The sequence below is a fragment of the Octopus bimaculoides genome, chromosome 1 (assembly GCF_046866305.1).
Source record: "Octopus bimaculoides isolate indiv1 chromosome 1, ASM4686630v1, whole genome shotgun sequence".
In the NCBI taxonomy this organism is placed as follows: Eukaryota; Metazoa; Mollusca; class Cephalopoda; order Octopoda; family Octopodidae; genus Octopus; species Octopus bimaculoides.
In genome coordinates this window covers 21,552,273-21,579,213 of record NC_142928.1, presented here as the reverse complement: position 1 = coordinate 21,579,213, position 26,941 = coordinate 21,552,273, and the positions used below count along the sequence as shown (strand labels likewise).

Sequence of the window (26,941 nt, the reverse complement as noted above, 5' to 3'; positions counted from 1 at the left end):
TGCAAACACTACTCAATAATAGTCACAATATTTAAAGAAAGATTAAAGGTTATTAATTATTTTAGAATAATTCTGAGAAAAACAGAACAGCACAAACCTTTTGGAATGAAGTATCCAGATTGTTGCGTAAGTGCTTCTATTGTTCAATTTTTCAAACGTGTTTGGAAAACTGAAAAATGAAAGCACTCGCGCACAATACTAAAACTTCAGTTAAAAAGGTTTGTGCCTTTCTGCTTTTCAAGGAATTTTTCTAAATAGTTAATAACCTTTAAGAAAATCGCCCTGCATTTGTGTGTGTAATGTAAAATGGTTAAGATTGTCAGTTATAAGCATGAAATTGAATTAGACACTTTATAAGCATTGAGTGTAATATGGAAAGAACCACCCACATGAGTAATTCAGTGCATAGTTTCTTCTATCTTGGATTCATATTTATATAGTGCCCAATTCAATTTAGTGTTTTTATATATATATATATATATATATATATTATTTGAGATCATGGACATAATAAAACAGGGACAAAGTAAAAAAAGACTTTTTAACACCTAGGTAAAATATATATTTAATGTACAGAATTACAATTCTAGATACAACACTCTTTTAGTTACAATCATACAGTTTCGTGCCTTCAACCTTGCACATTTTTCAGACAATGCTAGCTGATAGAAAAGATTTTTTTTCACTGTCTGAGAAAGTATCTGTTCTATCAGCTAGCACTGTCACAAGAATAGCCCAGATCAAAGACATGAAACTCTAAGAAATGGAATGTTATAATCTGGGACTGTAACCCTGCACATTAAATACACACACATACATATGTGTATACACACACACACACATATATATACAGTCACATACATATGTATATAAACAATATGCATATACATACACATATGCATATATATATATATATATATATATACATGCATGCATGCATACATACCTACATTCATGCATGCATACATACATACCTACATTTCTTGCATGCATACATACATACACATATACTCTTAACATTTTGTGAGTGTATATTATGCACTCTGGGGCTTTATACAAAAGAATACAGCATTTACCTATGTTGTGTATAACACATATATATATAAATACACTTGTGTATATATGTATGTGAGTGTATATTACATGTGTGTATGTGTGTATATTACACGTGTATGTGTATGTATATTGTGTGTGTGTGTGATATGTATGTATGTGTGTGTGTGATATGTATGTATGTGTGTGTGTGATATGTATGTATGTGTGTGTGTATGTATATATAAAAATATATTATGACAAAATCATTCAGGATTTCAGAATAAAAAATCCAGTAGCAATGAAATTGGCCATTAAAAGTTTAAAATTTTCTAAATCTCCATGTGTCATATCGAAGGTCTTGGTTTTAATAGAATCAGCTTTCCTGTCTAAAAAATCAGAAAGGAAAAAATTGGTTACAGTAATTCATTAAAAAATAAATGTTTATTGAGAAGAATACTTAGCAATTTAAAGTAAAGCAGACAAATAATACACATTAAATATAAATATGTTGTATATGTTTGAATTCATTAAAAAATAAATGTTTATTGAGAAGAATACTTAGCAATTTAAAGTAAAGCAGACAAATAATACACATTAAATATAAATATGTTGTATATGTTTGTATAATATGGAGTGCTATTTCAAAAAAATACTGGACATTAATATTTGGTCTTCATCATAGTGTAAGCATATATGCACACCCACCCACACACCACGGGAAATACTATGCAGGAAAAAAATAAAAAACTCACAATAAGTCAACTTTGTAAACTTATCTTCAGTGCATGCAAAGATACTCTAATACTTCCCTGGGCATAGATACATTGAAGCTCCGACGCCTGGCAACTGACTGAGTAAACGCCCACAAAATTATTAACCATCGTGCTAGCAACCACCTTGAACACCTTTTTGAGCTCCATGTGTCTAACACAAGTGGGCATTCCTCCAAGGTCAGAAAACAGCACAGCTCCCATGACTTTCGGAAACCTTTTTTCACACTCAGAGTTGTTGAAGCATGGAACAAACTACCTGCATCTCCTACTCCATACACATGTATATCATGACTCTTACACTGTTCACTTTCCTGACTTTTGTACATAATTCTATGTACGGTACATGCACCTGAGCACTATACACAATAATTTCATTATTATTATTATTATTATTAATACTTTACAATACAAACACCTGCTCATGCTCCTCTCTCATACTTTAATCTCTCATCACCTGGCATAACGCCACCTCTCTCAATACAGCATGCCACTCTGTTGAGGGGCCGTACTGACCTCACTGATGCTGGTGCCACATAAAAGCACCCAGTACATTTAGTATAGTGATTGGTATTAGGAAGAGCATCTAGTGGTAGAAACCATGCCAAAGCAGACATTGGAGTTTGAGGCTGTCTTTTAGCTCACCAGCTCCTCTCAAACTGCCCAACCTATGCCAGCATGGAAAATGGACATTAAATGGTGACATACCACAGCACTATATAGAGTAAAATATAATATCTGTAATATTTATGACATTAAGATGATAAGATTAAGGATTTTTATTTTATACTGGTTTGGTGTAGAGAAAGGTGCTGTGCTTTGATTTTTGGGAGGTCATAGGGGCAGTTAGGAAAAGTATTTCAAGGACAAATACAATATATAGCAAGATATGATAACATCATCATCATCGTTATCATTTGGTGTCTGTTTCCATGCTAGCATGGGTAAGACAGTTTTTCAGGATTTGTGTCAGTGGATTGTGTCTGTTTAAACTGGGTTTCTACAGCTAGATATCCTTCCTAACACCAACAACTTTACAGAGAATACTGGGTGCTGTTTTTGGAGCACCATCACTAGCAAGGTTACTGTGCAACTTGCAAAATTAAGGTCCAGAGGAGTCCCAACAACTGAAGGAAAATAGAAGAGAAAGGGTACAATGATTCTAGGCAGAATGATAAGAGAGGGGGAAAGTATGTTGAAAGGAATAGATTTAGTCACAAGAGGGTGGTAGAGGAGAGAGTAAAAGGGTAGATACTATTGAGGAAGTACAGGAGTAGATTTGTAAATACATACATACACACACACATGTATATGGGGCAATTTGTAGCTATTTATTTCATCGATTTTTGTCTTTTTACTGTTTAAAAAATTGAAATAAATCTTTGTAAGAGGTAAATAGACTAACATAGTTATATAAACAGATAGAAAAGTATACCAACATTAAAAAAGAAAAACATTTGAATGAAGTACTTACATCATCACAAGACATGTTATAATCTGAAAGAACTTGCCGACATCGAGAAGCAACACTTTGACAGAGTTAAGGATGGCAACAAATATATATACACATATGCTAGTATATAACATGCAGTAAAACAAACTCAATCAGAAGTAATATTTTCTATAGTAGGGAAGTATACATATACAAAATGTAGTAGAATTAAGAAAAAAAAAAGGTTTTACTTTGATGAAGAACATGTAATCTATAAAAATATATCTTTGGTAATTAAGAAGCTGCAAGGTTCCAACAATATCTGTTCACTCAAAAGTTAAATAATAAACCCCATTTCACTCTTAGGTATGAAAACAGAGTTTGCTAAACATAAATGTGAGATAACAGTATATTTATGTATTATTACCTTAAGAAAGAGTCGAAGATACATCTTTCACTGGACTTGCTGACAATTCTAACCTTGCTTACATTATGCTCATACATAGTACACAACTTTAACAACTCTTACAAGTCATTAGTCTACTTTGGAAACTAGTAGCAACAGTTTACTTTCCATTTTACTCAAATAGTGCACTCTAAATGTAGTTGCTATCCCATCTAAAGTTTTCAATCTTTCTTTATCTATAAAGTGTTTGTCCTAATCTATGGAAACACACTACAACAGCACAGGCCCTCAGAAATTCTAGGCTGGTGTCCAGCATTCTGAAAGACCACTGGGAGTGAGACACCCCTTAGTTCTTGTTAAAGCCATGTCTCTAGAACCCACTTCATACCCAGGCTACATCTACTCCCATAATCAGCAGTAACTCAGTCAGCAATTCCCTTGCGACAGTCAACTATTGATGGAAAGATAAGTTGCTATAGGTCACACTATCCCAAAGTGTGCATGGATGTGACCATGGACCACATGTAAACTTGTATTCCCAGTGACACACTCACTGGTCGGAACTGGCTCAACCCACCCTGGGTAAATGCCATCACAAGTATAAGTAAGTAACCACACTACAGTGTATACCATTCCCATGATCAATCTCTTAGATCTGGCTGACTACCATCCTATTGCCCTCATTTCCACCATCTGAAATGTAATGAGCATAATTATAGGCAACAACTTCATTAATATCCTCAAGTCTCTTTTTTCCACCTAAATAAACCAATAGTACAGTTTTCTAGACCCAGAATTCCCAAAGATCCATTCTACTGCACCACACAACACATCAATAGTTTTGTACCCTTGGTGAAAACTATTGCTTTTGACATAAAGCAGAGTCTTCGGTTTCATCTAACGTGAAAATCTCTTAACCAAGTTAACCAATTATATGCTTTATCTAACTCATCTCTTGGACTGGAAATTTCCTATCCAATCATTCCACTGCAACTCGTATGGGTTGTACTCTCTCCAACCTACACTATGAGCTATAGTACACTCCAAAACCCAGCTATATCTTCTACACTCTTTCTTCTGTACATTAACAAGTTACTTGTTGTTTTTAACACCAACTACTCCCATGTAGATCTTTTGCAAACTGGTGACATCTATCCATAATCTAGACTACTCGTGCCACAATTGTATAACCTGAATCAACAGAGATTTCAAATATATTCTTCGCTGGTGACTAAACAACACACACTTAAAACCCTCAAAGTTCATACATATGCTATGCTGTATAATCTCCAATGATCTCTCAAGGCATTTTCACACAATGCAGTCTGAAGACTAGAACCAGAAAATACTTCAGCCCCAAAGAGCTGGAGACCATCTATGAAGCTCAAATAAAATACTACATACATTTTCCATGCCAGCATGGAAAACGGACATTAAACGATGATGATGATGATGATGTATCAAGGACAGTGTTGCTATTACAACACACACACACATCCTAGACCACATTTAAAAGGTCACACAGCTGCCTGTTACTACAATAACCTCTAATCCTCTGAACTAGTTATTTTCTCCCACACTTCATGCATTGATCATCCTTACTGTGTCATATCTCTCATATTCTGTACTAATCATCTTGCCCAATTCTTCTTCCTCTGATCTTTACCTACAGATGTTGCAGACTGAACATTACCTCTATCAATTTCACCAATTTTATAAGATCAGCAAATGTGATGAGCACTGTTCTTCCTTCTTTGACTAACTTATATTGTTTTTATAAATAACTCAAAAAATTTAAATATATGAAAATAGTTTAGAAATATATTGGTTGACCACTTGATTATACACACCTAGTTAACAATATACACACTTGATTAATAATCACATAGAATGCCAAAACATACATGATATAAGTTTGATAAGGATACATGGATGGTGCAACAACTCTCTTATGGATACCACCATACACGAAGAGAGCTAATAGTGTAATGCAGCTGATGGTGAAGAAAGGATGGTTCCACAGAGATTGGATGAATGATATCTGAGCAGTGGCAGGATCCCATAACCAGGCCCATGCTCCAATGGCTGTACATACCGAGGTGATGATCAAAATGACTGCAAAAGAAATTTTAAGAATAAGTTAAATTTATTTCAAAGTTAACACTACAACAATAATGAAAGAGTGAAGATGCATGACATAATGATTAGGATGTTGCATTCACAATCATAAGATCATGATTTTGATTCCCAAACGAGGTGGTCTTCTTGTGTTCTTGAGCAAAACACTTAATTTCACAATGCTTCTGTCCACTTAATTGTAAATGAATTCCAGTAATAGTTGAGGAAGTTAACCCTGTAACAGAATGACATCCCATTCAGAGGGGCAAGAGTGTTATAATCTCATTTATGTGGTATGACGTCAGTGTTTGGGGAGGCTGACCGGAAGGGCGAGTTGACCGGAAGGGCGAGTTGACCGGAAGGGGAAAAAGGGCAGAGGGAGCCTCGATCGGCATTCGTGCCCTTTTCGAACGGGGCTGCGGTCAGGACAAGACGTGTTAAGCAACGGTCTAGGTTTGGGAGAAGCAGCTGCTATTCCTGGTGTTCTTTGGGTCGGGGCAAGCTTCCAGGATTGGATACTGCAAGACAGACTCGCAGTCGACGAAAGGAAAACCGAGGTAAGGCGATTACATCTACTCGCACGCATACACCACAAGCTATTTCGGCCCCACGTGTAGAAATTCGCCGCGATGGCAGCCAAGATTAGAATCGCCAGCGATGTGATCAGGCCTTTTAATGCCGAAGGAGATGTGATGGCTTGGATGCGAAAAATTAGGCTCGTTGCCAAGCTACAAGGAATAAGTGATGTAGCGAGTCTCATGGCACTATACTTGGAAGGGAGCGCCCTGACCCTGTATTTAGAAATGGACGAGGAAGAGAGGCTAAATGCAGAGAACATCGAACGGAGGTTGAGGGAAGCGTATACGGAGAGTGATTACGCTGCCTTCGTTAAACTAGGAACTATTAGATGGGGGGGGGGGGAGAACAGGTGGATGAGTACGCGGCGGAAGTGCGTAGACTGGCCACACTGGCTGGGTTTACGGGAGAAGGCCTGGACAGAGCAGCGCAGCTGGCGTTTGTGAATGGATTTCCCGACGACGTAGGGATCCGATTACAGCAGTTGCCTGGCGGGAGAAAGATGGCACTCAGCGAGCTAGTAGCACAAGTTCGCGTGTTGACACAGCACGTCGGACGGAAGCCGATAGCGATGGCGGCGACGGAGGCGCATTCCGACAGACGACAGCCTGAGAAAGGCATGAGGAAGCCTACCGAGCAACGACAGTGGCCGTTCTCGGGCCGGTGTTTCAAATGTCAGGGGCCGCACATGGCGAGGGAATGCACCGAATCGGGGCCCGTCTGCTATTGATGCAGGAAGACTGGGCACATTGCCCGTGATTGCGACCAGGGAAACGACCGTGGGGAAGTTGCTGCCTCTCAAACTTTCCCCGCAACCAAGTAGAGGCGCTTGAGGAGGCGCTGCCCGTGGTCGAAGTCGAGGTCGAGGGGAAGAAGTTCAAGGCCCTCGTGGACACGGGTTGCACGACTACCCTCGTGACGCCAAGGGTGGCAAAGAAATGGGATGGGACGAGTAGCGTCCGGGCGGTCGACGGTAGAGAGATCCGTTGCAGGGGCAGCTCCAGTCTGGAGATAGTGTTACTGAGCGCGGCGCTGAGGCTACGGGTGATCGTGATCGACTATGTGATAGACGGGGTTGATGTCGTGTTGGGGATGGACGCCATCAACCGTCTTGGTGGCGTTAGGATTGCAGGAGATGAGGTCACGTTCGGAAGTGTGGGGGCAGTGTGCGCCGTGAGTCGGGACCACCATCGAAGACAAAGATTTTCAGGCGGCGTTTGATGGTCGGAGGTGGACAATAGAGTGGCGATGGAAGGACGAGCCCCCACTACTAAAGAACAGGGTGAGCTGCTACCAGCATACGTTGAAAGGTCATGCCGGTGTCGAGTTCGACAAGGAGGTAGAGAGATGGATCAAGGAAGGAGTCCTTGTCCCGTGGAATGAGGAGGTGGTGAGTGGAGTGCTGCCTCTGATGGCGGTGGTGCAGCCGACGAAAGGAAAAGTCAGACCGGTGCTGGACTTTAGGGAGCTGAACGACCATATATCGTGCCACACGGGAGGCGAGGCAACGGACGTTTGCGGTGAGACGTTATGTGTGTGGAGACAGTCGACCAAGGCAGCGACGATCGTCAACTTGAAGTCGGCTTATTTGCAGCTCCGTGTGAGTGACAAGCTGTGGCGATACCAGCTGGTGCTGTACAAGGGCCGGACGTACTGTTTAACCAGGCTAGGTTTCGGGCTGAATTCCGCTCCGAAACTTATGGCGATGGTGCTCAAGTCCATCCTAGGGAAAGAGGAGAGGATAAGGAAGGCCACCAGTTCCTACATCGACGACATTTTGGTTGACGAGACTGTAGTGCCAGCCACCGAGGTAGTGAGACACCTGGAGGGGTTTGGGCTGATTGCGAAACTGCCTGAGTCTATGGTGGAGGGAGCTGTGCTGGGGCTGAAGCTACAAAAAGACAGATCGGGCGAGCTGGTGTTCCGGAGAGGAAACGAGATCCCAGAGCTGAGTTCCAGCGTCAGCAGGAGAGAGTTGTTCTCGGTTTGTGGGAAGTTGATTGGACACTACCCGATCGCTGGTTGGTTGCGCATTGCATGTAGTTACATCAAGAGACGAGCAGAGGGGGAGTGTTGGAGTGACAAGGTGGGAGAGGCGACGGTGGCGATGATGCGGGAAATCCTGGAGAGAACGAGAGCGGAAGACCCGGTCAGAGGAAACTGGTATGTGCCCAAGATGGAGTGCAGGACGGTTTGGTGTGATGCTAGCAGTATAGCGATAGGGGTTGTGTTGGAGATCGAAGGTGCTGAGGTGGAGGATGCGGCCTGGCTACGGAAAGCGGACGACTTCAACCACATCAATGTCGCCGAACTAGATGCGGTGCTGAAAGGGGTGAATTTGGCCCTGAGATGGGGGCTGCGCTCGATCGAGATCCGGGCGGATTCAGCCACCGTGGTCGGCTGCGTAGGAACAGTAATTACCAGCGAGAAGAGAGTCCGGACGAAAGGTGCCGCGGAGATGTTGGTGAAACGCCGCCTAGGAGTTCTGGGAGAGTTGATCGCCGAGTTCGGACTGAAGCTGAACGTGGTTTTCGTGCCTTCGAAAAGAAACAGGGCGGACGCACTGACCAGGGTGAAAAGGGCGTGGCTGGAGGAACCGGAGGAAGCAAGGAAAGGGATAGTGGCAGTGTGTCGGCTGGGTGACTCCGAACTGAAGGAGCTACATGCTATGCACCACTTGGGGGTGGATAGGACCCTGTATCTGGCGAAAATGGTTGATGCTGACGTCACTAGGAGAAACGTGAAGAAAGTGGTCGCGAAATGTGACAGATGCCAGTCCATTGACCCCGCCCAGGGTGGGCATGAGCAGGGGAACCTCTCAGTAGAGCGCAACTGGAGGAGACTGGCTGTGGATGTGACGCACTACCGTCAGGAAATGTATCTCAGCATGGTCGACTGCGGGCCGGGCCGGCTGGCCATTTGGAGGGATCTGAGGACAGGCATTGCCGATGAGATTGCCCACATTCTGAACGGGATATTCTTGGAGAGGGGTCCCGTCGAAGAACTGCTAATGGACAACGGGGCAGCGTTTTGTTCGGAAGCGTTGGGAGAGATGCTTGACCAGTGGAAGGGGTGACGATTATTTAGAGCGGCGTATAGGCCGAGTGGCAACGGAATCGTTGAGAGGCACCATCGGACGATCAAGGCCATGGCTGAAAGGGGGCACATTTCACCCCTGGAAGCGGTCTACTGGTACAACATGTCTCCCCGATCCGGACAAGCGGAAGAGTCTGTGCCGCACAGAGCGGTGTTCAAATATGAATGGAGGCATCCCAGTAAGACGCCGGAGTTCTGCGAGGAAGAGAAGGGACCCGCCGGCATGAAAGTAGGGGAGGAAGAATGGATCAAGCTGCCGAAGGCGCGCTGCACATCACAATGGGGCAGGGGAACAGTGACAGCGGTCAATTCCAGAAACAATGTATCTGTGGATGGAATGCCACGTCACGTGCTGGACCTGAGCAGGATAGCCACTTCGTCAGATGAAGAGTACGATGGAAATGAGCCACCTAGCTTGAGAAGATCTCGACGTGTAAGGCACCCGCCCGGTTGGATGGCGGACTTCGAATTGGAGTAGGGGTGAACGTGATCTTTAAGATCAGGGTGGCGTGTGGTATGACGTCAGTGTCTGGGGAGGCTGACCGGTAGGGCGAGTTGACCGGAAGGGGAAAAAGGGCAGAGGGAGCCTCGATCGGGATTCGTGTCCTTTTCAAACGGGGTTGTGGTCAGGACAAGACATGTTAAGCGACGGTCTAGGTTTGGGAGAAGCAGCTGCTATTCCTGGTGTTCTTTGGGTCAGGGCAAGCTTCAAGGATTGGATACCGCAAGACAGACTCACAGTCGACGAAAGGAAAACCGAGGTAAGGCGATTACATCTACTCGCATGCATACACAATTTACTTGTACACCATTGAAACCAGATTCAGCTCCAAGCCTTAAGACCTTAGGGATCATGACAGTCCTAAGACCTATGAGGAAACTAAATAGTTTTTGACATATGAAATGTACAGTTCATGGCTGTTGTTTGCTTCAGCCTACACAAACTATACAACTTCATGTCTATTATTCACCAGAGTCTCAGACCAAAATGAAGTATGCCAAAATTCTGCTCAAGAAGCACTAATGGGATATGACCAATAACAACAAAGTTATCATTCTTTGAGAAAGAGTACAGCCCAAAATGGAAGATTTTTCCTCTTCTCCACATCAAACCAATTTTGAACTGTTTATACTCACTAATAACTCATGTAGATCTCTGCTAACTTCCTCAAATCATTACTTTATTGATTAAGGATGGTATTATTACATCTTTTTTTGTTCATCGTCGTCAGCGGTGGCAGCGCCATCATCCCATAGGTGACGATGCCACATAAAAAGCACTCAGTAAATTGGTTAGCATTAGGAAGGACATCCAGCCTTAGAAATCCTACCAAAGCTGATAGTAGAGCTTGGTGTAGTCCTCTGGCTTACTAGCCCCTGTCAAACTGTCCAATCCATGCCAGTATGGAATATGGACAATAAATGATGATGGTAATGATGGTGAGTAGACTTCAACATTAAAGGGTAAAGACCCCTTTCAGTCATGAATGAACATGGGAAGCACCTAGAAGGTCCCCCTCCAAGGCACAGTTGTGGGCAAGGTTGTTTATAGAAGATTAGCAGTCACCCATGCATACCAGCCTCCCCTCTCCATGCTACCAATGTTATCCAAGGGAAAAGCAAAGGTCAATACAGCTTGGAACCAGTGACATCACAGCCCATTTCTACAGCTGAGTGAACTGGAGCAACATGGAATAAAGTGTCTTGTTCAAGAACATAACACGGAGCCCAATCCGAGAATCAAACTCACTACCTCATGATTGTGAGCCTGACACTCTAAACACTAAGCTATGAGTCTTCACAGACTTCAAGAGATATGTAAACCAGATATATTGTAAACCATTATAAACATGAACATTGTTTTCTTTAAATGCAATTTATTTAATTAACATTTCACTGTGGAACAGATAGTAATAAGACTTCAACATTATTACAGTGTAATGTTAATTAAATAAACAACATTTAATAAAACAATGTGCACGTTTATAATGGTTTATAATATATCCGGATTACTTATCTGGTATACCACACATAATGTTACAGAAGTGATAAAGTAATTAAATTTACATCCCATGATTAATAAAAACAAAACTTTTAATGAGTTGCCTCATGAATATATTCTCTTTATGTACACATTATTGCTTACAGATTAGCAGAAAAGATAGCAAGGAGGACAGAATACTTTATGGTTTTGAGTTATGTTCCAGTATCTCCTGATTTTCAAGTCCCACTGAGATCAACTTTACTTTCCATCCCTCCAGGGTCAATAAAATAATGAACAAGTTCTGGGAATGGTTTTATCAACTAAATTTCAAGCTTTGTGCTTATGTCAAACAATTATCATTACGACTGTCATTTTTCTATATTCAAACAGGAGTGATGTTAGTGATCCTGCTGGTTTCAGTTGTTGAACATCAAACCACAACTTATACCTTCAGATATTCAGCACATATTTTGAGTTACTAGCTGTACTAAGGAGACATGGTTTCTCTAATGCCACAAAATTAATAGTTCTCATTGCTGATTACAGAAGGCCACTTGATGATATTATTATATTCTTTTAACTCGTGTTTTGTTGGAACTCCTGAAATCTTACATGAGTAGCAGGCATACTATCTAATACTTTCCTGGTAATTCTGGCCATGCTCTACCAGACACTCTATTTCCATTTTCTTTATGTTCTTCCTAATATCTTTTGATACTGTCCCCAAAGCCCCAACAACAATTGGCATTGTCTTCACCTTTTTCATCTTCTATAGTCAGGCTATCCCATATTTAAGAGGATTGTATATGACAACCCAATCTTCATGCCTTCCTTATAAACTATTCGTCAGTCAAATGGGAATGCAACATTAATTGGAGAGTACATGTGGTTTGCTTTGTCCACCACCACTAGGTCCAGTTTCTTGTGCCCAAACACCTAGTGTGTTTGAATTAGGAAATCCCACAGGATTTACAAGTCTCTAATTCAGTTACTATCTGTGGCTTGTGGTCATACCATGTTTTACGTCTCTCTAATGCCCTTATTGTTACTACTATTAAGGTGGCAAGCTGCCAAAATCATTAGCACACTGGGCAAAATGTTAAGTGGCATTTCGTTCTGAGTTCAAATGCCACCAAGATCAACTTTGCCTTTCATCCTTTCAGGGTCGATAAATTAAGTACCAGTCAAACACTGGAGTTAATGTAATGGACTAAACCCTGCCCATCAAATTCCAAGCCTTATAGTAACTATTATTACTATTAACACATGGCACAAAATGCTTAGCAGCATTTCTTTTGGCTTTACGCTTTCTGGTCAACTTTGCCTTTCATCCTTTCAGTGGGGTCGATAAAATAAGTACCCGTTAAGTACTAGGGTCAATGTGATCGACTGTTCCCATCTCCCAAAGTCTCAGGCTTTGTGCCTATCGTAGAAAGGATTATTATTAAAGCAGCAAACTGGAAGAATTGTTAGCATACCAAGCAAAATGTTTAATGGCATTTCTTCCGGCCCTTAACATTTTGAGTTCAAATTCTACCGATGTCAACTTTGCCTTTCATACTCAGGGCCAATAAACAAGCACCAGTTGAACACTGGGGTGAATGTAATCAACTTACCCCCCACACACTAGAATTGCTGGTCATGTGCTAAAATTTGAAACCTTATTATCGTTATTATTATTATTGCTTTTATTAGTCATTTAGGATTGGCAAAAATTTCATGAAGAGAAAAACAATATACATATAAATAAAGAAGTAAAGTAATTGCCTTACTTCGCCAAAACCTGGCTGCTGGCTGCAGTTTGTCAATAACTTCAGTCAACCGTCTTTCAAAAGCTTTCAGATCTGAAAAGAGACAAACAAAACATATTTCCCATACATACCAGGTCTTTAAATAATTAGATTTGTAGAAAATTTAAATGGAACTGAACATGTGTATTTTAGAGAACATATCCTAAAAATAACCCTTCATTGAATTGCATTCACTAATTTACTTACGTAGATATTCTTTTCCACTTGTTTCAGTCATTATTTTGAGTCCGGTATTTTGTCTAGTACCTATTTTATTGATCTCAATCAGAAACAAATCATCCATAGTGAGAAGTAAATAACATAAGGTATTGCTTTTTGTTTGCTACTCCAATTTTGTTCATCTCCACAACACACACACACACACACACACACATGTGTCTGTGTGTGTATACATAGTGCAAATACAATGACTACTAAAGACAAAACAGAAGGAGGGTCAGGACTTAACAGACAAGGTATTCATCATCATCATCATCATCATTATTATCTTTTAATGTTTGTTTTTCCTGCTGGCATGAGTTGGACGGTTTGACAAGAGCTGGCCAGCTGAAGAGCTGCCCAGGCTCCATGTCTGTTTTGGCATGGTTTACAGGGCTGAATGCCCTTCCTAACACCAAGCACTTTACTGGGTGTACTAGGTGCCTTTACGCAGCACTGGCATGGATGAGTTTACATGGCACCAGTACAGGTGCTTTTTATGTGGCACCAGCACCCACAAACCTACAAGATTAGGAATACTCAGCTGAAGAGAGATGCAGGGGACAAGCCTGTATGCAAGGACAACCATGCTTTTATTTGGCTTGGCATCAGTACATAGAAAGGTGGCAAACTGGCAGAATCATGTCAGACAAAAACACTTAGTAGCATTTCATCCATGTTAATGTTCTGAGTTAAAATTTCCTCGAGATTGACTTTATTTTTCATTCTTTTGAGTACCAGGGTTGACGTAATCAAGTAGCCCTCGCCCCCAAAATTTCAGGTCTTGTGCTTATAGTAGGAAGGATTATTAGAGTGTATGTGTGTATATATATGTGTGTGTGTATGTATATGTATATATATATATATATATATATATATATATATATATATATATATATATCATCATTTAATGTCCGCCTTCCATGTTAGCATGGCATGGGTTGGATGTTTTAACAGGAGCTGGCCAGTCAGGAGCCTACACCAGACTGCTGTCTGTTTTGATAGTTTTTACAGTTGAATGCCCTTCCTAATGCCAACAACCCAGCAGGATAGACAGAGTGCTTTTTACGTGGCACAAGCACAGGCAAGGTCAGTTTTTGCACAGTTTTTACAGCTGGATGCCCTTCCTAATGCCAACCATTTCACAGTGTGGACTGGATGGTTTTATATGGCACCAACACTGACAGGGTCACCAAGTAGCTTGCAAGACAAAGATTCTTTGACAAGAGAGGGGTCATTGGATGCTGTATGTAGCCAAGCATCAGCCTGATGGAAGAACACTTTTTGTCTTGAAACCAAAAATGATCATTTTTTCTTCAAGTGCTGACTTAAGCCACTCAAACTGCTCGCAATAGATCTCCTTTGTTATCGTTTGGTTTGAGTTTAAAAGTTCAAAGTGAACTAAACCTTTCATAGCCCACCAAATAGATAACAACACCTTATGTGGGTGAAGACCTTCTTTAGCCTGAGGTGCAGGTGTTTCACCTTTTCCTACCCACTGTCTTTGGTGCTTGACATTTTTATAGAGAACCCATTTCTCATCACCAGTCACTATTCAGTCCAAAAAAAGGTTCATTTGTGAGACGTGACAGCAAAGAAGAGCACACATTCACTCTCTACATGCGATTAGACTCGGAAAGTTTGTGAGGAACCCATTGACCCAATTTGCTGACTTTTCTGATGGCATGCAGGTGTTGAGAACTGGTTGAATAACCAAATCCAAGTTTCTCTGCTAGTTCCTCAACAGTTATGCTGGGATTTTGTTCCACCAGGGTTTGCAAGACATGCTTGTCGAGCTCTACCGATCTTCCAAGACAAAGCTCATCTTCTAGGCTGTAGTTTCCGGCTCAGAATTTCTGGAACCACCATTGACACTGGCTTAAGCTTATTGTCCGATCCCTATATACTGCATTAATATTCCTTGCATTTTCTGTTGCATTGTTGCCTTTATTGAACTCATAAAACAAAATATGCCAAATACGTTCCTTTGTCACTTCCATTATAGCTTTGAAAAAATAACTGTTGAAATCAAACTGCACTCTTCAAAATTTGCACTAACATTAAGCACAAGGTAAAATTATTACCTGCTTTTATAGCAAGTTGATGCGGGTAGTTTATCCCATCCCCCTCTGTCTTTTAGTTCACGCAATTGAAAAAAACTGCATTATTTATGGGATGACCCAATATATATGTGGATGAAGGGATGGATTACAGAATTTTCAGTTGAATAAACATGTAACATGTAAGTGGATGAGTATTCCAAACATGTGGAGGCGCAATGGCCCAGTGGTTAGGGCAGCGGACTCGCGGTTTCGATTCCCAGACCGGGCGTTGTGAGTGTTTATTAAGCGAAAACACCTAAAGCTCCTCGAGGCTCCGGCAGGGGATGGTGGCGAACCCTGCTGTATTCTTTCACCACAACTTTCTCTCAATCTTACTTCCTGTTTCTGTTGTGCCTCTAGTTCAAAGGGTCAGCCTTGTCACACTGTGTCACGTTGAATATCCCCAAGAACTACGTTAAGGGTACACGTGGCTGTGGAGTGCTCAGCCACTTGCACGTTAATTTCACGAGCAGGCTGTTCCGTTGATCGGATCAACTGGAACCCTCGACATCATAAGCAATGGAGTGCCAACAACAATTCCAAACATATACCTTTAAAATAATCAGTTCACACATACACACACATAAGTGTATGTATATGTATGATTTGATTGTATGTATGGTTTTATAGCAGCAAAGAGATGAGAAAGTCTAACCAAAACATTGGCAAATGTAAACAGGAGATGATTTGATTGGTAAGGATAGAAATGATACATTATGAGAGAAAGCAATCACAATACATGAAGACAGAGGAAAAAATGTGGATAATGTAGATTAAGCTTCAAACATGGTATGTGTCATGATCAGCATTTATGCACAGAGGAATGCTACATTACATGGAAGAAAGATGTGTTACATAGAGGAAAATCATTTTAGCAACAGGTTAAGAATAAATTAGTTATCTGGAATAAATTCATTAACAATTTGATACAATATATAATTCATATCTGTTTCTTCTATAATCTTTTAAGATAATAGTTGTTTGAATCTGAAAAGAAATACTGCGTGATGCTTTAGTAATTAGTTAAAAAGGAATTTAGAGAAAGACATACCCAATGAAACAAAAATAAAAGTAAAAGAAAGTAAATTATACAGAAAGCTAATAACAAATTAAAATTATGTAATAAAGAACAAATATTTTTGTCAGTCTTCTATTTCTAACAAAGGTGTTACATTAAAAATTGTAAAATTTAAGGTATAATGTGTAGGGCATATCTAAAATAGTTATTTCTATGAACAAATGGTACAACAAAACTTGTCTAAGAGCTATTACTACATGAACACTATACTAAGGTGACAAAGAATTGAGAAAGGAAAATTAAGGAATAGAATTTTTCAAAATTGTAAGATAAAGGAATAAGAACCTACTTTCAAAATACATATCAAAATACAGAAAATAGAAACCCATGTTATTTAGAGAAATAATTAAAGATGTTACTGAGGTGTGTTATTAGAACAACAGTATTGTGAATTCTAACCCTGTCAATGACATTCCTTGAAGACACTTTAGTTGTGTTAGTTAAACTAAAATAATTATAGCACATCAATATCTGACTTTAAAAACATTAATAATAAAACTCTCCAACCATACTAGCAGGGAGTATTGGTTAAAAGATTAGTCCTTTTGATACCAGCCCATGTGGGACCACCTCTGGTACTACAATACAAAACCACCGGTTCAGAGTGCTTATATTCTACTTACAAACCTTCCACTCTATATGAAAGCTCTTCTGGACATATTAGGACTACGGTTTGTTGCTGCATGAATCTCCAGCCCTCACAGTCTCTGCCACTCTATGTAAAATCACCTACAAATGCGACAGACCACTACTACAGCACAAATAAGAACACTATCCCTCCCACTCAGCCCAGACAATCATGGAAAGCACATAAACACAAAAATAGTTGCAGGATCAATAGCCACACTAGCACCAAGCACTGTGCTGGGATAAGAGCAGGAAAAAAGCAACTATCGTGTTTTAACCAAATCCACCTAGGCTGCTTTCGCTATGGCCACCACTAGAATCTACAGGCATACAGAAATAGACGAGACAGTGGAAAGAGTGCAACATAACCAAACTGTCATATAACACTATATAATTCACTACTATATGTAGGACTGTTCTGTAAGGTCCTCAGGTTAAACAGATATGTGGTATATCTAAAAAGTTGGATCTTTAGTTCATACAAGTCATTAATTAGGTTGACACCTTAATCTCTAAGACTAAGGAAACAGGAAAGACTAATAACTACAAAGCTTTAGCTACAAATAATATGACACGAGATAAATGACCACCGTAAAAAAATTACTCACAACTGGGGAAAATAATGAACACTGCATAAACTTGATATTCATCATCATCATTTAACAACCATCTTCCATGTTAGCATGAATTGGATAGTCCAACAGGATCCAATAAATTAGAGGACTACATCATGCTCTAATATCTGCTTTGGCATGATTTCTACAGCTGGATGCTCTTCCTAATGCTAACCATTTTACAGGGTGTGATTGTAAAGATAAATTAATGACTAACAAAGCCATAACCAATAACTGCAGAAGGAGGAAAAAGGATCTGAGCATGGACTGGATTCAATAAACATTAGCTATGATTAAAGGAGCAACCATAATAAGTAAGTACATCAAACATGTCAAGAATGAATAGAAAATAATTCTGTAGATACCACCAAGAGGAAAATGAAAAATAAACAAAACCCATTGGGGACTTTCTCTCCCTATTCCTGCTTCAGTCTGGTGTCAACACTTTTAACCAACATGCTAAACCAGATGAAATGCAGATACAAGTTCTATGTACTATGAGAAGACAATCAACTATATATAAAGATATCAGGTTGTACTCTGCAGATAAATTGGTATGGAATTAAGTTTTCAAAATAAATCCGTCAAGGTAATAATTGAAGAGTGAAAATTTAATGAAAACCACTAATATCAAGTGAGATAAAGACACAGAGATAAGATAATTAGATTGAGCATAGACTTACAAATACTTAGATACAAATGAACTAGATAGAGTATAATACATACAAATGAGAACAAATGAGTAAAAAGATTCAGAGAGAATTTTAAGAGAAGCATCACATTAATACTATAAAGTCCGAAATAAAAATAACATGTATCACAACTCTAACCAGTACAAAAATATTATCAAATATCTACCATAGGACTACAAAAACATCAAATAATAAAGAGAAATTAATACAAATAGTTACAAAACATGAACAAAACAAAAATAAGATAGAAACACAGTGGTAACACACATTTTGTGACAAGAACGGAGAAACAAACTAAACTGAAAATGAAACAACAAAATAGTATTTTTATCTCTTTTAGCTAAGACTTCTGAGACTGGTGGCAGGGAGGCAGGAAAGCATCCTCAAACTGGAAATCTAGCTTGAATGCTTACAACAGGGAAATTTCTGCTAAAGACACCTGTGTCAGATTATGGTTTTATACCAGGTGAAAAATTAAGTCTGGCACCATAGCTCGCTTTTAACTCAGAACACATAGAACTGGAACAAATACCACAAGGCATCTGGCTGAATGTTCTTACAGTCTCACCAGTCCACCATGTTGGATTAGTATTTTATTTTTTTTATTGACTCTAAAAAGATGAAAGATGAAGTTCACCTCAACAGGATTTGAACTCAGCACAGAGAATCAGAGCAAATTCACTGAAGCTTTCTGTCTGAAGCTCTAACAATTCTGTCAATCAGCAAAAAAAAAGCCTATACAGCAAATACTTGACAAGAATCAACAAAGCAGAAGTGAATGAAGAAAAGAATTCACATTGGGGATGATAAAAAGACAATGTAAACATAAACAACCAAATCCTCACAGCTTAAAAGTTCTAATGAATATATTACAATAGTATATTTGCAACAGGCCAGGAACATGAACAAATCTACAGATTTCAATTTGATTTTATGATTGTTCAAGTCTACTTGCAGACTAACAAGGAATGGGACCATGCTACGGCCACATAGCAGCACCTTTCTTGACCAATCACCTAGTGTGCATACTTTCACAGCAGTGACAGCTTCTATGGCAACAGCCTGAAATACCAGTGGCATACGTCATTAGTTTTTGGACCAATCAAGTAGTCTACCATCTCGTTTAGACAAACTGGCATCAAAATGAACCTATATCATCAACCTTTGTAACCAATCAGTGACTCAGAACAGTGCTATATTAATAAATGTCTCTAATGACCAAAGTAGAAGAACTAACAGAAAAACAAAACTTACCAACTGGTATTGTTTGCAGTGATTGTCGAGTAATGTAACCCAACTCAGTATGCCAGGATCAGACAGAGTAGCTTAGAGTGACAGTGCTACCACATATCTCACAGCAGATATAGAAGCAACAGATAGCAGATGTGCTAACAAGGACAGAAGGCAGCTATTAAATCATCAACTCAGATTCTGTTTCACCAGCAACATGAAGAACAGCACTGTGTACAATGATCATACACTCCAACAAATAGAACTGCAGTTGAGTTCACACAAGAACTATTATGAGTTCACCACACCAGGCATGTGAAACTGCAGAGCCCCTATGGGCTGCATTGCTCACATACATGTTGCCATGAGGGCTGCATATTATTAAACACATGTTTACAACAAAGATTTTCATCATATCAATTTTTTGTTATTAAGTAAAAATCTTTTAAAACCTTTCATTTGGTCATCAATAATCCTATTTTTATTAATTAAATTATTATTGATTATTGTTATACTTTGGGATGGTCATTCATTTAAAAAAAAAAAAAATTTATGCTGTATAAACACACACTATTTAATTCTTTAACTAGTTTCAGCTTGAAAGCTGCAGTCATGTTGGGACGTCACTGTTTTGGAGAAAAAATGACCATCCCAAAATATAACAATATCTGTTTCAACACATGATTTCACATCAGGGATCTTGCAAAATAAATACATAAATGTAACAATATTATTAACTATTTTTATTATTAAAAATTTTGGGGTTCCCCATTTTTAAATTTCTAGCTATGCCATCTGCAGCCCGCAGACTGCATGTTTGACATGCCTGTGCAGCACCGTCTTTTACCAACAGTTCACATATATGGCATTTTCATAATCAGCTACAATTTCCATTGCACAAAATTCTACAAGAACTTTGTAACTTTAACTTCCTAATAACTCATTAAAAACATATAGTCAAGGACACAAAGTCTATGTGAATGTAAAATCATACACACCCCAACCTCTGGCCTACAAATGTACTGATTATTCTTTCTTCTTTTTCTACTGCTACCATAGTAATCTCAGCTCTTTGCAGCGGGTTAGGTTAGTACCAACTCCACTCTGGCACTCCTAATTCACTCCACTTCCTCCTACTATCACCCCTTATTGTATCCATCTCCACCCAGTACTAACCTACTCTGCACTATGTTTAGCTCTTCTGGAATTCCTTCCTTACATATTTTTCTCTGCAGTCATCAACTTGTATTAGTTTAAGGGTAAGATTAATGGTATCAATCTCATCAATCTTAGAGGATCTGCAAAGGCCATGGGCACAGCCCCTTTCTCTAGACCAAATCAATTAAAGGCTCTCTACAAACTCACATGCATGAAGACGTATTTGCATAATGCCGACTCACTGGCACCTGACATACATGTATATTTTGTTGCTTCATTTACCAATAAACTACCTAGTACATACATCATATATGTGTTTTATGTATGTACAAATGACTGAAGCAGTGTTTGGCACTGAGAGAGTGTAATCATGCTAAAACACATACACATGACTGACAATCTAATGATGTTATTCAAAGTCCAGCATAATGTGGTATTACAAACATGGTCTATTAGAAAGAAATTTTCTACAAGACTATAAGCGCAGCAAACATCTTTTCATGTTCAGATGTACAAGATGTTAAATACACAAGTGTACACATCTTTATTTCAATTATTGCCACTTGGTATGCTTATAACATATCTATATATATGCATATATGCATATATGCATATATGCACACACACACACACACACACACACACACACACACACACACACACACACGCACACACATATCAACAGCAGGTTTGAAGAATGTTGTGTTTATATCTTTAACATTCAGGCCTTTTGAATATATCTGCAACATTAATTTTTCTGTATGTAGTTTTTATCATGGTTGATCAAAGTTTGTCACAGCTAACCAGATTTATCGATCAGAAGAGAATATGAATAATAACATTCTCATTGTTATCATGTACTTTCATTATTTTGATTGAACTTACAACTTCTCAGCACACTCACACACAACATACAGAAAATAGCACTTCCAGGCACAGTATACATTTTACTTAGAATACTACAGGACTTGTAAGTTATACAGTACACAGAAAACAGCACAACTAGGCATGGCACACATTACATAGAGTACGTTCAATACAACAGGAAAACAAAAGAAAACTGCATGTAATGAAGGTACAGGGAACTGTACTAGGCTGCACAGTGAAAGCTCTCAATAATAATAAGACAACTGAAATAATACTGATCACTATAATAAGGAAGATGAAACTCTTAAGAAACCTAATGAACATGTAGCAGAAAGCTTTGAAACTATACTTTAAGACTATCAATAGAGTAAAGTAATGAAAAATCCTATATATGGATGCAGTTTCCTTAGATCATAATTAAGGTAAGAACTTGCAAGGGTTAAAATTTCTTAAATATTCAGTTTATTTCTTTTTGCTCTGCATATCAACTAATTTGGAATTTCACATTAATAGGACACTGTGGAGGGGGGATGTCATATCATAAGTAGCTGCGATCAAAATAAAAGATATCAGAATCAAATAATTATAAATGTAAAGATAAGTTGTGCTATATCAGTGTTGATGGGGAGATTAAGAGTGAGCATGGTAGTTAGGGCCTTTAGTGGTTGGGAGAAGTTTACTATCTGGATACAACTGGTCCTCCACCTACCTTTGCTCTAACAACATCTATTATCAACCCAATTCAATCTGATGTCACTAACAGAGAACATTCAATAACTTACTCCATACCTATTATCTACTATCTACCAAATCTCACTGAAATTTTACAGAAAACGCCCTCCTATTAAGTGAGTATGAAAATGTTTGATGAACAGGCCAATTTATGAAGGACATACTTTCATCTCTATCATTTTGAGATACCCTCAATGGTATAGTAGACAGAATGTAATATATGTTTGTCACTTTACAACACTGTAAGATGGTACCAGGAATACTGAATTTATTTTAACCACAGAATATTACAACAACTAAAGGTGGAATTTCAGGTTTTATTATACTGTTATGGAAAATAGTTTTTGCATTTTAAATTATGTTGGTATAGTGCAGTGATTACTACAAGAACACCATGATATTACCAATACTGCAATCACAAGGTTGATATTGCAATAATAATATTACTTCACAAACATTAACAACAACATCAAATTGAAGTATTGTATAAAACCACATGTATGGATTTGTGTTATTTACATTATATAATATTATCACTTACCACAGAATTGTAAATCACCAACTAAAATTCATGAAATACAAAGGTAAGATTTTTCTAAATTTTTTCTTCTAATATTATCACAGTACTATCATATGTATAACATTCCTTCATATCATTTATGGTAATCTAGCAATTATTCACAAAATATTCTCATCAAGTTTTCTCAAATATTGGTTAGGTTTTCTACCAAAATTTCACTTTGATTTGTTCCTTTCTTTTGTAGGAATTCTATTCTAAAATTTGATTTTTCAGGCAAAATCTATCTACTTCCTTATGAGTTATCAACTAAAAATATATTGTCATTCAACTAAGAAAAACTAAAGTTTTAAAATTTAGTATATTTACCACTTCAATATCTATATTTTTAAAAATGAAAATTAAGAAGTGATAGTCTAAAACAAGACTTGAGCTTTAAGTCTTTTAAAGGGTCTTTCTAAAAGAAATCTATAGCTGGAATTTCTTAATAGTAAATTAGACACAAATGAAAATTGTGAAGTTGTGTCCACAAGAAACTTAAAATGAAATCTTTTCTTACCATTCTGACAGACAGCAATGTCTGTGTCTTCATCTAAAAGGTATTTTTGCCATTCTGTAAGTTCATGTTCATCAGACATGGTAAGAACGATGCAACTAGTTAGTTATCTGACAATTCTGTCCTCTAAACCTAGTGATACAGTTACTGGTTTATCTTAGAGTTCAACAGTTAAGTGGATCCTAAGTATGTCATACTCTGTGTGTGTGTGTGTGTGTGTGTGTGTGTGTGTGTGTGTGTGTGTGTGTGTGTGTGTGTGTGTGTGCGCGTGCGTGTGTGTCTGTGTGTGTGAGAGAGAGAGAGAGAGAGAGAAGAGCAAGAGGACAGTGATAAACTTTTGAACTTATATCAAAAACAAATATGTGTGAACCTTAACAGATCATCTATAGAAATGAGGAGATAATATGCAACTGCCTAACAGTAATTATAATTAATACCTGTGTGTTTGTATCTAACTTTAGGCAAAATATTAAACAAATACAGCATAATACTCAATAAAACTCCTTGCAGCAGTTAATGTTTCTCCCCTTCCAGCAGCTCAACTAATCATGTAGAGCAGGCGTGTCAAACTCATTTGGCTTCGTGAGCCTGATTGAAGTAGAAACTAGATCTCTCAGGCAAAATAAGGACAATTATTCCTAATATTACTACTTATAATGTAGGCCAAAATTAAATGGATAAAGGGGTCAATATACATTAATAACTTTATCTACTACATATGTAGGAAATTCTGTCTGTGGGTGTGTTTGCGAAGTTGTTAGCTAACTCCTCCTACATCATTTTATCGATTTTGATGAAACTGGACATGTGAGTAGAACTCTCATGTCTGGAAACCTCATGGCATACTCAGATTGTTGAAAAAAATCGATAATAGGGCCCCTGGAAGGGATCCTTATATATAACTAACATATTTTATTTTAACAGCCAAAGGAAATAACCCATTCATTTTCCTATATTATTTGGTATAAATCAAATTGAGTATGCTTATTTCTTAGTATTTGAACTGTTAGAGTTATTTTCACAATTTATCCAGTACAACCCTTAAACAAATAGTATTTTCGTAAACAATAGATCCACTTATTTCGGTTAGTGACTTATTCACGAATATACCATGAATGACGATGCCTTTCATGTCACTTCAGCCAATTGACAAGTGCTGCATGAAGAACTCTTCTGCTTTTAGACAAATGCACAAAGATCACACCCTGTTTACATGTAGGAACACCTTAAAATTTATCTGTACATCTTGAAAATGGCCAGCGTGTATATTTCACAGAAGACAATGCTTGAAACATAGTTCTGAATCCATGAGAAACCACTTTGACAGCTTTCTTCAAATTATGCCAATGTGATCTGTTTGCCCAAATACTGTTGTATGTAGAGGTCCCCATGTACTATACCTGGGCACACAATAGATGAAACAGACACAAGCAAAGAACACGCATTGAGGACTGGGAAGAAGATGCTGTCTTGAGAAGTGGGGCCATCAGGCGGATGTACACTGTGCACCCTAATCAGCAGGAGTGCTTCTTTCTGCATCTACTACTACACACTGTCAGAGGTTCTACATCATTCACAGACTTTTGAAGACACAATGGGAAGTCTTCCTGACCTATAGAGAAGCCTGCACTAAACATGGACTACTGGAGGACCCCTACTTCTACTCAGAACTATACTCATTGCCAACCCTCACTTTACTGACAGCATCCCTGTACAGGGCTTGTACAGTTTTTACCAACCACTTGTCTATCCCCAGTTTCCGCATTGACCACCAGATAAGGGATTGGGGGGCCCTGTCAAAGGCTTTCTCCAAGTCAACAAAAGCCAAATGCAGATGTTTATCTTTGGCTAGATATTTCTCCTGCAGTTGCTACACCAGTTATTGGGTATGACTCCTTCATGAACTACCTGATTTACGATGTGGGTGACTAGACCATAACCCACACCACCTGATATTTTAAGCATCTCAGTATTTTTCCACCACCATGTTACCCTAGGTTTGGAAGAGACTTTGCACCAGCCACAGATTTGGTCTGTGGCACTCAGCAATCTGTCTCGCAGGAATTCCCAGCTTCCTTCTATGTCACAGGACTGTAACTCCTCCTCCTTATCAAAGTTCTCAGTAAGGATATCCCTAAATCTCTGACCATGTGAAGAGTTCTTAAGCTTCCAAGTCCTTCTTTTCCAGATTGGTCTGCTTTTTTGGCATCCTTCTAGCCTCGAGTCACTAATAACTAGTCTATGTTGTGGGGTACATTCTTCACCAGGAAGGGTCTTTTTATTTAAGTGCAACTATGCATCCCGCTGTCTGGTAAGAATGAAATCAATCTGGCTAGCAGAGTCACCTAATTGATAGGTTATCAGGTTACTAGCTGGCTTCCTGAAGTTGGTGTTGCAGATCACACAGAACTCCAGGAGCCTTGTTCCCTCTTCCTTTCTGGTACCAACTCCATGGCCCCCATGTACACCATGGAAGATACCAGGTTGCTGTCCAACATGCCCATTAAAATCTCCAGCCACAAAGATGAGATCATTGTCACTCGTCTTTGAGGTAGCCTGCAGAAGAATATCATAAAAGTGATCCTTTCTGTTCATTTGGTAGGCCCATGTAGGCAGAGATAATTGTAGCTATACTATTCTGCAAGACTAGCCTGAGTTTAAGTACTCTATCACACACCCTCACTACCTCAATGACCTTATCCACCCATTCCTCTGCAAGAAGTATGCCCACACCCCCTATTCCATCACTATGTGCTTTGTTTGTGAGGACTCTGGCTGAAGCTCCTCTCCACCTTACCTCTTGTATGCAACATACATCAACATGTCTCCATTCAAGCATCTCTACAATCTTGCTAGACCTACCTTTCAATGTGCCTACATTTGCAGTGCCAACTCTGAAAACTGGGAAAAAATATGGGGGGTAACACAGGAAGGGGAGATGTTATTCAGCACCTGAAAAGAAGGTTCATGTGATCATTTGGTAACAGCTATCATAATAGTTGTTCTTGCTTTTAACCTACCATCATTCAAATATTAGAATTGTTAAGGTCGTTGCCTCTACTGGGGGGAGTGAAGAAGCATTGTATATGAAAGTGTTTGGGGCGTTGTAAATATAAGCGTTATGAGCATTGTGGGTGTAAGCATTACTGATGCTGCAGATATAAATGTAAAAAAAAAAAACTCACCATCATTGTATAACGTTTGTTTTCTATGCTGGCATAGGTTGGACTGTTTGACAGGAGACTAGCAAGCCAGAAGGCTGCACCAGGCTCCAGTCTGATCTGGCAAGGTTTTTACAGCTGGATGCCCTTCCTAACGCCATGTACTCTGAGAGTGTAGTGG

At 39.0% G+C, this 26,941-nt stretch overlaps 1 protein-coding gene across 5 annotated transcripts in view; it reads right to left on the bottom strand.

Moving 5' to 3' along the window:
• Positions 1 to 538: 538 nt before the first annotated feature.
• Positions 539 to 26,941, bottom strand: part of LOC106882230 (nuclear envelope phosphatase-regulatory subunit 1) — a 49,980-nt gene continuing 23,577 nt past the window's right edge. For 4 of the 5 annotated variants that reach the window (XM_014932860.3, XM_014932850.3, XM_014932842.3 and 1 more), the window contains 4 exons: positions 13,190 to 13,261; positions 5,572 to 5,758; positions 3,280 to 3,334; positions 1,243 to 1,421 (listed from right to left, as the gene is read on the bottom strand). In XM_014932860.3, the coding sequence (XP_014788346.1) occupies positions 1,380 to 1,421; positions 3,280 to 3,334; positions 5,572 to 5,758; positions 13,190 to 13,261 (356 nt within the window). In that variant the 3' untranslated portion in view covers positions 1,243 to 1,379. Of the gene's footprint in view, positions 1,422 to 3,279; positions 3,335 to 5,571; positions 5,759 to 13,189; positions 13,262 to 23,602; positions 23,697 to 26,941 lie in introns of those variants that run through there. The other variant, XM_014932858.3, reaches the window with a different exon arrangement.